The sequence below is a fragment of the Anarrhichthys ocellatus genome, unplaced genomic scaffold (assembly GCF_004355925.1).
Source record: "Anarrhichthys ocellatus isolate YVR2014 unplaced genomic scaffold, GSC_Weel_1.0 scaffold34, whole genome shotgun sequence".
Classification (NCBI taxonomy): Eukaryota; Metazoa; Chordata; class Actinopteri; order Perciformes; family Anarhichadidae; genus Anarrhichthys; species Anarrhichthys ocellatus.
Genome location: NW_022280064.1, coordinates 4,963,837 through 4,976,592, shown reverse-complemented (window position 1 = coordinate 4,976,592; position 12,756 = coordinate 4,963,837). Strand labels below are relative to the sequence as shown.

Sequence of the window (12,756 nt, the reverse complement as noted above, 5' to 3'; positions counted from 1 at the left end):
GAGAGAGAGGGAGAGAGACAGAGGGGGAGTATAAAAGCAGGACTCAGACTTCAGCAGCTCTGAACTTGAGAGGAACTGTGACCGGATTAAAAACCTTCCAGTGATTTAGTTTTGTTCCTCTGAACTCTGATGAAGAGTGAAATGATTTCACCCTCTCACAGACAGATGTGATGGTGATGGAGAGGCCGCTCTGTGAACCGTTTCTTCTTCATTCCTCGGATGTTTAAATTGATGAATTAGTGTAAAATGCTGCGGGTGAAGTGAATAAGATGAAGAGGAGGAGGCAGAAACCTGTCGTCTGATCGTCGGATAGCTGCCGCTGCCGCTGCCGGAGATGGAGCCGCTTTTATTTTCCCGGAGGCGAGACACGCGAGCGGTGGATGAATATCTGGGCGGTTTCAGGGCGATCTCCGGGCTTTGCTTTGAGCTCAATGACAGGGGCGTCTGACGAGGGACCGGTGGAGAGGGATGGAGCATGCCAGTGTCGTCTACGGAGAGCTGTTGAACATCTCCACAAACTACACCCATGGCAATGTCACGTCGAAAGAGGAGGAGAAGGACAGTAACATGGCTCTCCAGTGGGGTCTGGCCGTGACCTTAACCCTCATAACTTTGGCCACGACGCTTTCCAACGCGTTCGTCATCGCCACCATTTACCAGTCCCGAAAGCTGCACACCCCGGCGAACTTTCTGATCGCCTCCCTGGCCGTCACGGACCTGCTGGTGTCCATTTTGGTGATGCCCATCAGCGCGCTGTACACGGTCAGCCAAACCTGGACTCTGGGGCAGGTGGTGTGCGACATCTGGCTGTCCTCGGACATAACCTGCTGCACGGCGTCCATCCTCCACCTGTGCGTAATCGCGCTGGACCGCTACTGGGCCATCACGGACGCGGTGGAGTACACCAAGAAGCGCACGATGGGGCGCGCCGCCGGCATGATCGCCACCGCCTGGGTGATCGCCATCTCCATCTCCCTGCCGCCTTTCTTCTGGCGCCAGGTGAAGGCGGAGGAGGTGACGAGCTGCAACGTGAACACCGACCACATCTTCTACACCATCTACTCCACCTTCGGCGCGTTCTACATCCCCACGCTGCTGCTCATCGCCCTGTACGGGAGGATTTACGTGGAGGCACGGAAGCGCATCCTGAAGCAGTCGCACAACAAGCCGGGGAAGAGGCTCACCTCGGCGCACCTGATCACCAACTCCCCCGGCTCCGTGGCGTCCACGACCTCGCTGAACTACGGGACGAACGACGCCTCCTCCTGCGACACTACCTCGTCCGCCAACGTGCAAGTCAAAGTCACTGTGTCCGACGCGCTGCTGGAGAAGAAGCGCATCTCCGCAGCCAGAGAGAGGAAGGCGACCAAAACTTTGGGAATAATCCTGGGAGCCTACATCATCTGCTGGCTCCCGTTTTTCATCTACACCCTTCTAGTGCCTGTCTGCGAGTCCTGCTTCCACCCGGAGCTATTTGACATTTTCACCTGGCTGGGTTACCTCAACTCTCTAATCAACCCCATCATTTACACCATGTCCAACGAGGACTTCAAGCAGGCTTTCCACAAACTAATAAGGTTCAGATGCTTCGGGGCATGAGCGACGACCACCAGCCATGATTACCCCCCCCCCCCCAAATCCTCTAATCATCTGTGTACAATTGAATCAAACCCATCAGCCACAGATATTTCCCTCCCCAGGTTTGCCCCCCTGAGGACAAGATATCCAAACACCCACATTGTTTATGATAATGTGGCTGCAGAGATGCATTGACCTGCCATCCAGTCTGCATCGTGTCATCATGTGATGGCAGAAGAACGGCTGCTATTAACAAGACCATTGGAATAAAAAAAGAGAAACAGCCTGGTGAGGATGTTGGAAGCTGCAGACTGGTTTGCAGGTGATAATGTTGTTATAATGACTTGGAGAAAGCCCGTACCCCCCCCCCCCCCCCCCCCCCCCTGTACGTGCTGCACTGGACTGCAGCCTGCAGACTCACTTTGCCATAAGAGTTTGACAGTCAACGTCAGTTGGCTTGTAAGCACAAACAGCTTAGGACTAAGCTACCACGAGCCCAAAGGGCAAAAAAAACAAAAACACAAGATTTATGTTTAATTTTCCTGACTCAATAAGGGGAAATACTGGTGCCTAAACACGCTTCTTTCGTTTTGTTCCTCAGACGTGCCTGGCCCCAGATGGAGAGAAGAGCATGGTTTTAGTTTGAGACAAAGAAAAAGACAGATTTGGTTTTGTTCTCGTAGGCCAGTGTATGTTCTATTGCTTCTTTTTCTTGCTGTGACTGGTGTTCACTCTAACACAAAGGCTCCAAACTGAGTGTAAATGTACGAATCTGTATCCATCAGTGTGGTTTTGACTTTAATTTGCTGAAGAGTCTGGATGTCGCTCAGCCGAATGCTGTAAAATAGTGCAACGTGACCGTCTCTGAGGGAATGAAGAGCCAGTGTTGTAAAAAAAAAAAGCCACTCTTATCCACCGGCCCTCTTGTTAAAGATGCATTCTTAAATGTTGATATGAGCTTCGATGTTCCATTTCATGTCAGGCTAAGCAAACAACTCCAAATCCAAGACCCCGAAGAAACAACAAACAACTAAAACCTATAAAAAGTGTAGAAGATGATTTTTAAAATGCTGGAAAATGTTATTCTGATCCAAATCACCGGCTCCTTCCACCAGACCGCCACATGCTAAATGTCAAGCTGTAGCTGCTGCTGATCCCTTCAAGGAAAACTGAAAGAAGAATCTCTTTAGAAAAAAGATGCAAGAAGTGCAACAGCAACAAAGTGCTGGAGATGGAAATCATCAGGACCGCAGCTACAGTACCGCTGAGGACACCGAGGTTCTGTTCTGGAGGTTTTAATAACATGCATGAACACACACAGATTAAACATGGTGAGTCTCTAAAGGCTAATTCTTTCTTTCTTTAGCTTCAAAATTCTAAAATGTGATCGTTTTTTAGGCCCAAAAACTAAATGAAACTGAAGGGAATCATCAGAAGTAACGGTAGAGAAGCCATAAATAAGATTTCATGAAATATAATTTAAAAGTAAAAAGAAATATATTAAATATAGAGAAAATATTTTAGCAATAATTTAGCAAATTTTGATCTCAGAAACTAGTTTTAAGGAATCGTGTTTATTATTGAGGCTTTCTTGCTGAGAGTTTGATGCAACAATTAAAACCTGTCTCATGTCGAAGCAGCAGAACCACAAATATCTTCTTTTATTACACACGTTCTTCCTGGCGCCTACATTACCCACAATGCAGCTCGAACGCTGACATCACTCGAGGACCTTTATCAGACTTGAACTCCTTAAAGGCTTTTAAAACATACACAGTAGAACGCTGCGTCACCTGGAAACACAGGTTCCCTTTAAGTGTTTAGCTAGAGACAATTAGCTTAGCTTAGCATAAACACTGGAAACAAGTGGAAAGTTAAAAAAAATACACCTAGCAACACTGTGACATGTTTCATTTACTGAGCTTTAGATGTGTTGGTAGGTGTATTTTAAACTTTGGACGCAGCTAGGCTAGCGGTTTCCAGTCTTTATGCTAAGCTAAGCTAACCGCCTGGTGACTCTAGCTTCTTAACATGCAGACATGAGAGTGGTATCAATTAGCTCATCGAGTCTTAGCAACAAAAGCCAAAAAATGGACCCCAAATATATTTTTAAAAAACAGTTGAGAAAATGCATTTGTTATTAAAGTTTATGAGGAAAAAAACAAAAGACAGCTGCAGGGACTTTGTTGCACCAGTAAAAGAGTCTCGCTGTCATTTCCCCCTCACCACATCAAAGATGGCTGCCAGATGACCACACTGGCCTCATCTCGTCGTGCAAAGCGACTTTCTTTGATTCTTTATTTTTTGAATCTCCAGCAGCCATGTTGGATATCTAAGGCTGCAGCTCCGTGGTGGATTTGCCTCTTTGTGTTCAGTATTGATCCGCTCAGTGTGAAACTCTTCTGGTGGCTCCGTCGATCTCATCCAGGTTAGCTTCTGCTGTACAACGCTTCTGCACACATCAGGCGATGCACTGTAACCGCTCTGCTCTGGAGGATCAGATACAACCCACTCGAGAGCACACAAGAAATGAGCACTGCTGCTGTTGTGAAAACTGAAAAAAATAAACAAATGAATAAAAAGGTCTATGGCATCATGAGGTTGGTGAAAGTTTGCCCACATTCTCATTTTTTCCTGATTCTGAGGCGAAAGCGCTGACATTTCCTCTATCGGCGTGAGGATCTGCTGGTGTTCGGTCCGCTTGGTGATAAACGCTTCACAGATGTGAGCTGACGGCTTTAACGACGGCTTTCTAACTTAATTAACCGGCAGGGGGAAGAAATCTAACTATGAGGAAAATGTCAGTGACGAATGCCTAATGAGACGCACGGATTGTACTTATGTGCACAACACAGGGTGTTACAGGGGAGGTTTGCTTTTTGTTGCATTGGAGACCGTATGTGCTCTGGTTTAACGCTGTAATGTCCCTTTTCAACACTGCATAGCAGTTCTAAGTGTGTTTTAAGTGAGAGCTGTGTTCAGACTGGAGAAATGACAACACTGCAGAGACTGTACAGAAATGCCCTCACAGTGAGCAGCATGAGAAAAACTAATTGCAGATGTTTGACATCTTCAGAAGGATTTAGACAAACCAAAAACGAGTTTTCAATCCTTTGCTCTCTCTTTGAAGAGTTGAATTGAAAGAGAAGTTCAATCTAACAGTGAACTATTACAGTTAGTGTCAGTGTGAGTCGACCGCTCTGTGGGATCCAGAATGTCACGGTGTTATATCTGAGACACCTTTTTCACCAAAGTGCATGCTGGATCCTGAGTGAGGTCAGGTTCAGGCTCAATAAAGGAGAGGTGGTCCTTCTTGTTAAATGCTAAAACAAGGAAACGTCTTTTGTCACCGCAGACCTTCGGTTCGTCCAAATCAAAGTGATATTTGGTTCCTTTTCTATCGAGTCCGGTTCGGTTTCACAGCAATCAAATATTTTTACATTTTTAGAGTTTCAATTGAGTTTGAATTTCAGACTTTTGAAATCTTGCTGTTTTACTTCATAATCGTCTGTTTTTTATGTGGAATGTATTCTGCATATTCTGTATGTTCTCTACGGTCCAGATGTTAAGAAAACATCCGACTTCTGCAGAAGTCAAAGTCAGTCTTCTCCCGCTCACGCTAACCTGTTTTCATCTGCCTGTGTTCATCTCAACAAACGCCCTCAGCGTCTCCGTCTCGGGGCATCAAAGGTTCCCCGTCGAGTTTTCTTGTAAAGAAATTGTTTCTGTTTCTCGTCAAATGATTTTCTGCGTCAAACAAACGAGTTGATTGTATTTAATTCCTCTTAAATATTTGTAAAGCCGACTTTTAAACGTAATTTTAGTCCCGTTTACATCCGCGTTCACTAGCTAGCAGTTAGTTAAACCGCTGGCTCGTATGTCTGTGTGTCGGGTCACCTTTGAGCTCACAAGACCTGCTCGTAAGATCACTGCTCTATAGCGCCGCCAGTGGTGATAAACTCCACACGGTGCCTTCAGTATTCAACCGAAAGAAAAACATCTTTCCTAAACTTTAACCAAGAGCATTGAGACTCAAAAGAGAACAAAAAAACATGCATCAGTAATCTCCTGAAACAGCTGCTAAATGTAGTTCTTTTATCAAACAAACTGGAGGAAATATTGCAATTGTTGGGGGACTATTTTCTGCGGCGGATTAATCCACATTTGGTGCTCTAGTGAGTATTTGTGTTTGGGATTGAGCTCACTGATGTGTTATTGATGGAGCTCTATGAGCTCTCAGGCTGTGATTCACACAATACCTGTCAGAAGATGCATTCACTGCTTTTTGTGGGATTTGTTGACAAAGTATTTAGCATCACCAGATTTCTTCTCATCAATAACAAGTTTGTAGGATCGTGAAGCAGAGCTAGAAGCTCTCAGCGTGCTACATTTCTTGCTATCTTCCACCAAAACATTGTGTCGCCGTCACTTTCTTAAAACAAATGGTGGATATCTTGATTTTAAATGCGCCAGCATGTTGAAACGGCTCAGACAAAAAAGAAAAATCCCTCAAATCTTCATCCCATTAGAAACGCGCTCCTCTCAGAGACTGAGGCGAAAGCCTGAGGCGATGTCATTCTTTCCTTTTGTCAAAAATTAATATTGTTGGCTCCCTTTGAAATCGATCAGACCGCTGTGGCCCCCTGATTACCGTTTCCATGGTTTGATGCTCGGCTAAACCATGGCAACACGGGCCCTGCTGGAAGCGTGTCGTGCTGCAGAAGCCAAATCAACACATTGACTGGAATATAGATGAAGCCGGAGAGCCGATGTTACCTGTTTCTCAAACACTCAGGGGATTTATTGTAAAACCAGACGCTACATGTTATTTAAGGTGCAGATAATTCAGGATTTTTGGCTGAATTTCGGTCCTGCTGTCAAGGAAACACGAATCTAAACGTCACACTTGTGATGTTGTAACGTCTAATTATCCAGTCTGCTGTGTAGGAAATGATTTAGGACGTGATTTTAAGGACAAACGTGAAGACGAGCTTTATTTTCACGGTGGAAATGTTCAACCCTGAACCAGAAAACGTCCTCTGATACTTTAATCAGCCTCCTCTTCTCTGAGCTTCACCAGCGTTCACAGCTCATTGTGTGCAGAGCAGCCGCAGCTTTTCTTCCTCTCGATGGTATCACACTTTTCATTTTTTTGCTCTCTGGTGTTTTGGCCTTGAAAGCGACGGTGACAACACAGTCCCACGCTGCATGAAGCTGAATGTGAGGATTGTTAAAGTGGATCCTTTCACATTTCCATCAGTTTTTTTATTGTATAAAACTGCAAAAAGAAAGTCTCTCTTATCAAGTCATTTCCATCTATGGTTGAAAAAGTCTATTTCTGCAGCTTTCCACTGTTTTCTTCAGCAGACGGAGTCGACTCAGCTGATGAAGAACTGTTGATGTTCACACTTTCCTCTTTTTTTTGGAACTTCATCCTCTGTGTTTTGGGCTGACAAGTGGAGCATGAATGTCGGTGAAAGAAGAACTGTGATGCTTTACTCAAGTAAAAGTACCAATAACCAAGAATACTCCATCAAATGTCAAAGTCATTCAAAAATCAGTGCTCCTACTCAAGTCCCTGCAGTTCATAACCTGCTAAATTACTTTAAGAAAAGATCGTGGTTTGGGTTGAAATTAATTTGTTTAATTAATTGATTAATTGATTTGTCATAACGCCGCGTCGTAACATGACCACGCAACGAGACCACGCAACGAAATCACGCAACGAGACCACGCAACGAGACCACGCAACGAGACCACGCAACGAAATCACGCAACGAGACCACGCAACGAGACCACGCAACGAGACCACGCAACGAGACCACGCAACGAGACCACGCAACGAAATCACGCAACGAGACCACGCAACGCAACGATATGCAACGCAACGATATGCAACGCAACGATATGCAACGCAACGATGCAACGCAACGATGCAACGCAACGATGCAATGCAACGATGCAACGCAACGAGACCACGCAACGCAACGATGCAACGACGTAATGCAACACAAACACAACGTAGCGACTGTGAATACATAAAAACTGCAACCTTATGTGTCTTATCAACTTGTACTTTTGATTTCATCGGGACACGAACAGCGTCCCCTCGGTGAAGGTTTGTGGACGCTTTGCTTGTTATACTCGTAACCGCGTAACTTTCAATAACGGTCGCTCCATGCACTACGTCATGTACTCTGCACATTGCTCATCGTTCTACGTCACTTACTTTTACCTGATGCAAAAACTTCCACATTCAACTCATCCATGTTTTGCAGAAATGTACCAACATTTTCAGTGTTAGAGTGTTAAAGTGTTTTGACCACTTGTGCAGTTTTGAAACTACATTCTCAATCAGGTGTTGGTTAGCTTTACTCAAAGATCATGTTTTGTGTAAAATAAGTAAATGACCAGCGGTTTCCTGGGTCCTGTGTTTGTTTCAACCATCCCAACGATCTTCCACAAACTTTGATTAAACACATTCTTGATACATAACATCCAGACGTTATCTGGAAGAAAATACATTCCCTCGCAACTTAATTTGAAAATGCAGTTTGGTTGTCTGGGGACGTGATTGTTCGGAGACCAGGCTGTTGTAACTTTCTATACAACGTCACCGGACTTCCTTAATGTCAGCCCTGCTCAACCCGGCTCACAGTTACGTGGATTATAAACCAATCATAGCACGTCTACTTGTGTAAGTATTAGAATGAACAGTGAATGAGAACAGCCTGATCTGAGAGGTTGTGAGAGAATTTATGGGAGTGAAAGATAATCTGATACGTGTCATTTTGTTCTTATGTTTGACCTCTTTAGGACTCAAAATGTTATTTAATAAGCTTTTATGTGTCAGATAAATATAGTAGAAAAAGTGCAATATTTTACTCTTGAACTTAATTAAGTAGATGTCGCATAAATGGGAATACTCAAGTAAAGTACAAGTATCATAAATTGTACGAAAGTACTTGAGTAAATGTACTTCTATTGTTCTGAATTGGCGCATCCTGCATGACGAGTGCTTTCAGTTTGAGCACTTTGAGCACATTTTGAAGTAAAATATCTGAGATATTCTTCCTCCACTGTTGATAGATGTATAAAAGCATAACGACAAAAAGATGAAGAAGAAGAAGAGAAAAAAAGAAACATGTGATGATGTGTGTAGGCGAGCTCGAGCTCAGAGAAACATCCCACTCCCAAACAAACAAAAACACACGCAAAATATCTCAACAGCATCTTTTCAAGTCAGGAAACAACAACATGACAACAATGAAGACATGAATCCACACACAGGCGGCTTGTGTGTGTGTGTGTGTGTGTGTGTGAGTGGGAGATTGTGTGCGTGTGTGTGTGTGTGTGTGTGTGTGTGTGTTCTGTGTGTGTTAATTTCTTGAACCGGTGGAAAGAAAAAACACATAAAATTATTTATCAGAAAACGTGAACATCACATTTATTTACAGAAGGATGCTGACGAGTCGCTGCGAGTGTGAAATCAATTCTGCACGACTGAACGATTCAGCGATGAACACGGAGAGAAGTGTTGAAATGATTTACTGAAGGAAAAGTGTCAGAAAACATGGTTTTAAAGGAGTGAAAGGATCAGCAGTAAAAATATACAAGTGTCCAAACTGACAACACATTAGTTCATCAGAACTGGTGTTAATTTAGTTAATTTATATTATTTAGTTCTGCTTCAAAGGTCCTTCTTCATTGTCCCATCTACTGTCCCATCCGTCTCGTCATCTTCTCGTCATTGTCTCGTGACTGGTCTTAGTCTCTTCTTGTATTATTCTCGTCATTGTCTCATATTTGACTTGACGTGTGTCATCATCGTGTCGTCCTCATCTCGTCATTGTCATGTCTTAGTCTCGTCATTGTTTTGTCATCGTCTTATATTTGACTTGTTTTAGTCTCGCCATTGTGTCATCTTAGTTTGGTCATCATCTACTCATTGTCTCGTCTGTCTTAGTTTATGCATGGTCTCGTCATGGTCTCGTCATGGTCTCGTCATGGTCTCATCTTAGTCTCAGTCATGGAAAAAAGGTAGCTGACCAACTCACAGTCGTAGTTTTAATTAACAACATGAACACTGATCAGAACTTTTTCTCATGAACCCTCAGATTCATGCGGTGACCAATCTTACTTAAGAGTGCTTTCACTGCTGATACACTTTCAGTTGAGCTTAAATGCATCTTCACATTGTGGTTCAGGTCCTTTATCTTAGTTCAAGGATCATTTGAGTACTTCTTCCACCACAGGTCAGAAGAAAAGCATTTCACTTATAGTGAAGAAGAATTGCTCAGCAGCCAAACAACCAGTTTGCTGCTGGTCTCCATATGTTTTGCTCTTTTTGGCTTCAATGCGTGAATGTTTGGGATGAATCATTTCTACCTTCAACAATAAAAACAGTCTTGACTTCCTGTCCCAAGGTCCTCTTTTTAAATCTCCAGGTTCACAATGTCCCCAAACTGTGAATATTCATCCTTCAGTTTCACGAGTCAGCGAGTGCAACAGGAGGCAAATAGCCTGCTTAAGAAAGAAGAAGTTAGCAGCAGCAGCATATTAAATGTCTTTTATTTCATTGTAGGTCGTTACATAAGATGAGAGCAGTTATGATATAAAGACGAGCAGGTTATGATTAAAATAATAATTCAGAATCTGCAGGAGGCAGGAAGTCTGGAGATATGACTTTATTGAGATTAGTAGATTAGTAGACCAAATCGAATCACGTGTTCGAGGAAATCAGATCACAAAAGCACACAAACATAAAGGGATTAACAGTTACCTGTTTGTTGCAGGTTCATAGATCTTACATATTGAGGTAAACATCTGACAAACATTTATTTGTATCAGGAGACACAGACTTAAGGGGAGACACTTTCTCCATGTTTGTATTAATAAATGTATAAATGAGTGTGTGAGTGATGTGTGAACAAACCCCTCTGTGTGAACCTTCAGCACACAGAGAGGAATGAACGAGTGAAGTTTGGTGAATGTAAGAGCTGCTGAAGTGGAGATTTATCATCAGAGTCTGAGAACAAACTCATTTAGAGGAAACGTCCTTTAAAGAGATTCCATTCATTATCCAAACCACTTATCCTGTTCAGGGGCGCTGGAGCCGATCCCAGCTGACATTGGGCGAGGGCAGGGACAGGTCAGCCTGGACAGGTCGCCAGTTTATCGCAGGGCACATATAGAGACAGACAAACATTCACGCTCACACCTACGGGCAATTTCGAGTCTCCAAATAACCTAAGCTGCATGTCTTTGGACCGTGGGAGGAAGCCGGAGAACCCGGAGGGAACCCACGCTGCTACGGGGAGAACGTGCAAATTCCACGCAGAAGGACCACCCGGGATCGGGGATCGAACCCTAACCCTGACCCTCTGTATTAGAGTATCTATCTATCTCGTCTTTTTTATTTCTTTAATCTCAAATAGTTTTTTGTGGACAGAACGTTAAAGAAATGCCAAAGACTTGTTATCAAACACTACAAATTATCCCATAATCTATACTCAGACCTTTGATATAGATTCAGATTTTAACTTTTATAAATTCATTTAAAACAAAAATATGTGACTCAATTTTCAGTGGAAGTCTACGAACACATGAAGTTGATGCAACTGAGCATCATTTCGCTCTTTCAATGATCAAATCTAGTTGTTTTACAGCCCAAAGTAATCTTTATATGAAAGTATCCTTAATTAATAATTAATCCTTAGTATTAATCATGATTTATTTGTGCATTTTAAGTCTCTTAAATATAATATTTATACATAATCTGTACTCATACTCGTGTAATTCTCTAATTATGTGAATTAGTAGAAATCTGACACAAATAAACGTAGGATGTGATTAAATGAATTAATCGTTGTAACTTTAGGGATTTAGTTTGATCTGTTGAAGATCTCATTCTGTAGATTTTACACCTTAAAGTTCCACATTTTACTTTAACTTTATAATAAACATAAATGTGCTGAATTAAAGGGCGAGTTGCTCTGAAAAAGTAAAGAAAAAATCACAAAATAAAGCTGAGAGAACTTCTCTGTTACTGTTCTAGTTCTGGAGGTGATGTTTATTTTGGACTATCGGGCCGTCAGCTGCGGATGATTCAGAGGCAAACAAGCACCGGAACCTGTTTGCATAACGGTCTCTGCTGCATTACTTGTGTGACGTCGAGACCGGGTTCTGGTTCTGATGTGGGAGACAGACCGCTGGGCCGGCGACTGAGTGGGAGGATGTGATGAGACCGTCATCTCAGCAAAAAAAACAACATGTCAGCGCTCCTGGCAAGAAAAATAGAAGTTGTTGTCAGAGAGGAGAGGAGCCTGGGACTCGACGAGAGGCTGTCAGATCAGATTTAGGACCAGCTGGGAAAAGATCTGGGCACAGGAGCTCATCAGAGTCTCATCACTCCGGTTTATGGTTCCTGAGGAGCTTCCTGTTGTGGTGATTCCCCCTAAAACAGCAAATCATTGCTGTTAAATCTCTATTTGTGAACTATTTGTTAAGTCGTGAGCTGAAAAAATAACGTTTAAAACGTAAAGATTTGTTCCTGACTTTAAATCTCAATGTTACTTATCTAGTTATGCCTATCTTTAATGTTGCACAGGAATAATTAAATGCAGCTGTTTTAAACAGTCACGTGATTAATCGATCAGTCGATTGACAAAATTAAGACGACCGTCAAGCAGCTTATCGCGACCTGAGTCACGTTTTATCATGGCGGGAGCAAAGGAGGAAGTCAGGTGACGTAGCGTGCAGGTTTAAAGGTGGACGGACAGGTCAAACAAACACAGGACCTTCACCCAGGAGGCCGCTGTCTCCAACACGTTCTCATGTTACCACTTGGTTAGCGTTAGAGATTGTGGTTTGTGTTAAAGTAAGCCTTTTAAAGTTAACTGAACAAAGATAATATACGTCAACGTTGGTTTCATACGTGACATGAACAGTGGTTTCCTGGGTAAAAGTCTGTGTTTGCTTGACCCATCCATCAGTCCACCCCCGCCCAGCCGTGAGTGGACTTTCTCTCTCTTTATATGTCAGCTGCTCTGAGAACTGGTGGTCTTGTCCTGTTGAAACTAAAACTCAACATTTAATATTTTAACTTATGTACCCAGCGGCAACCTCCGGTTCTGTGTTAAAGCTGCATTCTCTCTAGTGTCCACCAGGGGGCGACTC

At 43.2% G+C, this 12,756-nt stretch overlaps 1 protein-coding gene across 1 annotated transcript; it reads left to right on the top strand.

The window, feature by feature from the left end:
• The first annotated feature begins 76 nt into the window (after positions 1-76).
• Positions 77-1,931, top strand: LOC116393634 (5-hydroxytryptamine receptor 1B-like). The gene has a single exon (XM_031866143.1). It carries the CDS (start codon positions 469-471, stop codon positions 1,597-1,599), a length of 1,131 nt encoding a protein of 376 aa, XP_031722003.1. The 5' UTR covers positions 77-468; the 3' UTR covers positions 1,600-1,931.
• Positions 1,932-12,756: the final 10,825 nt, after the last annotated feature.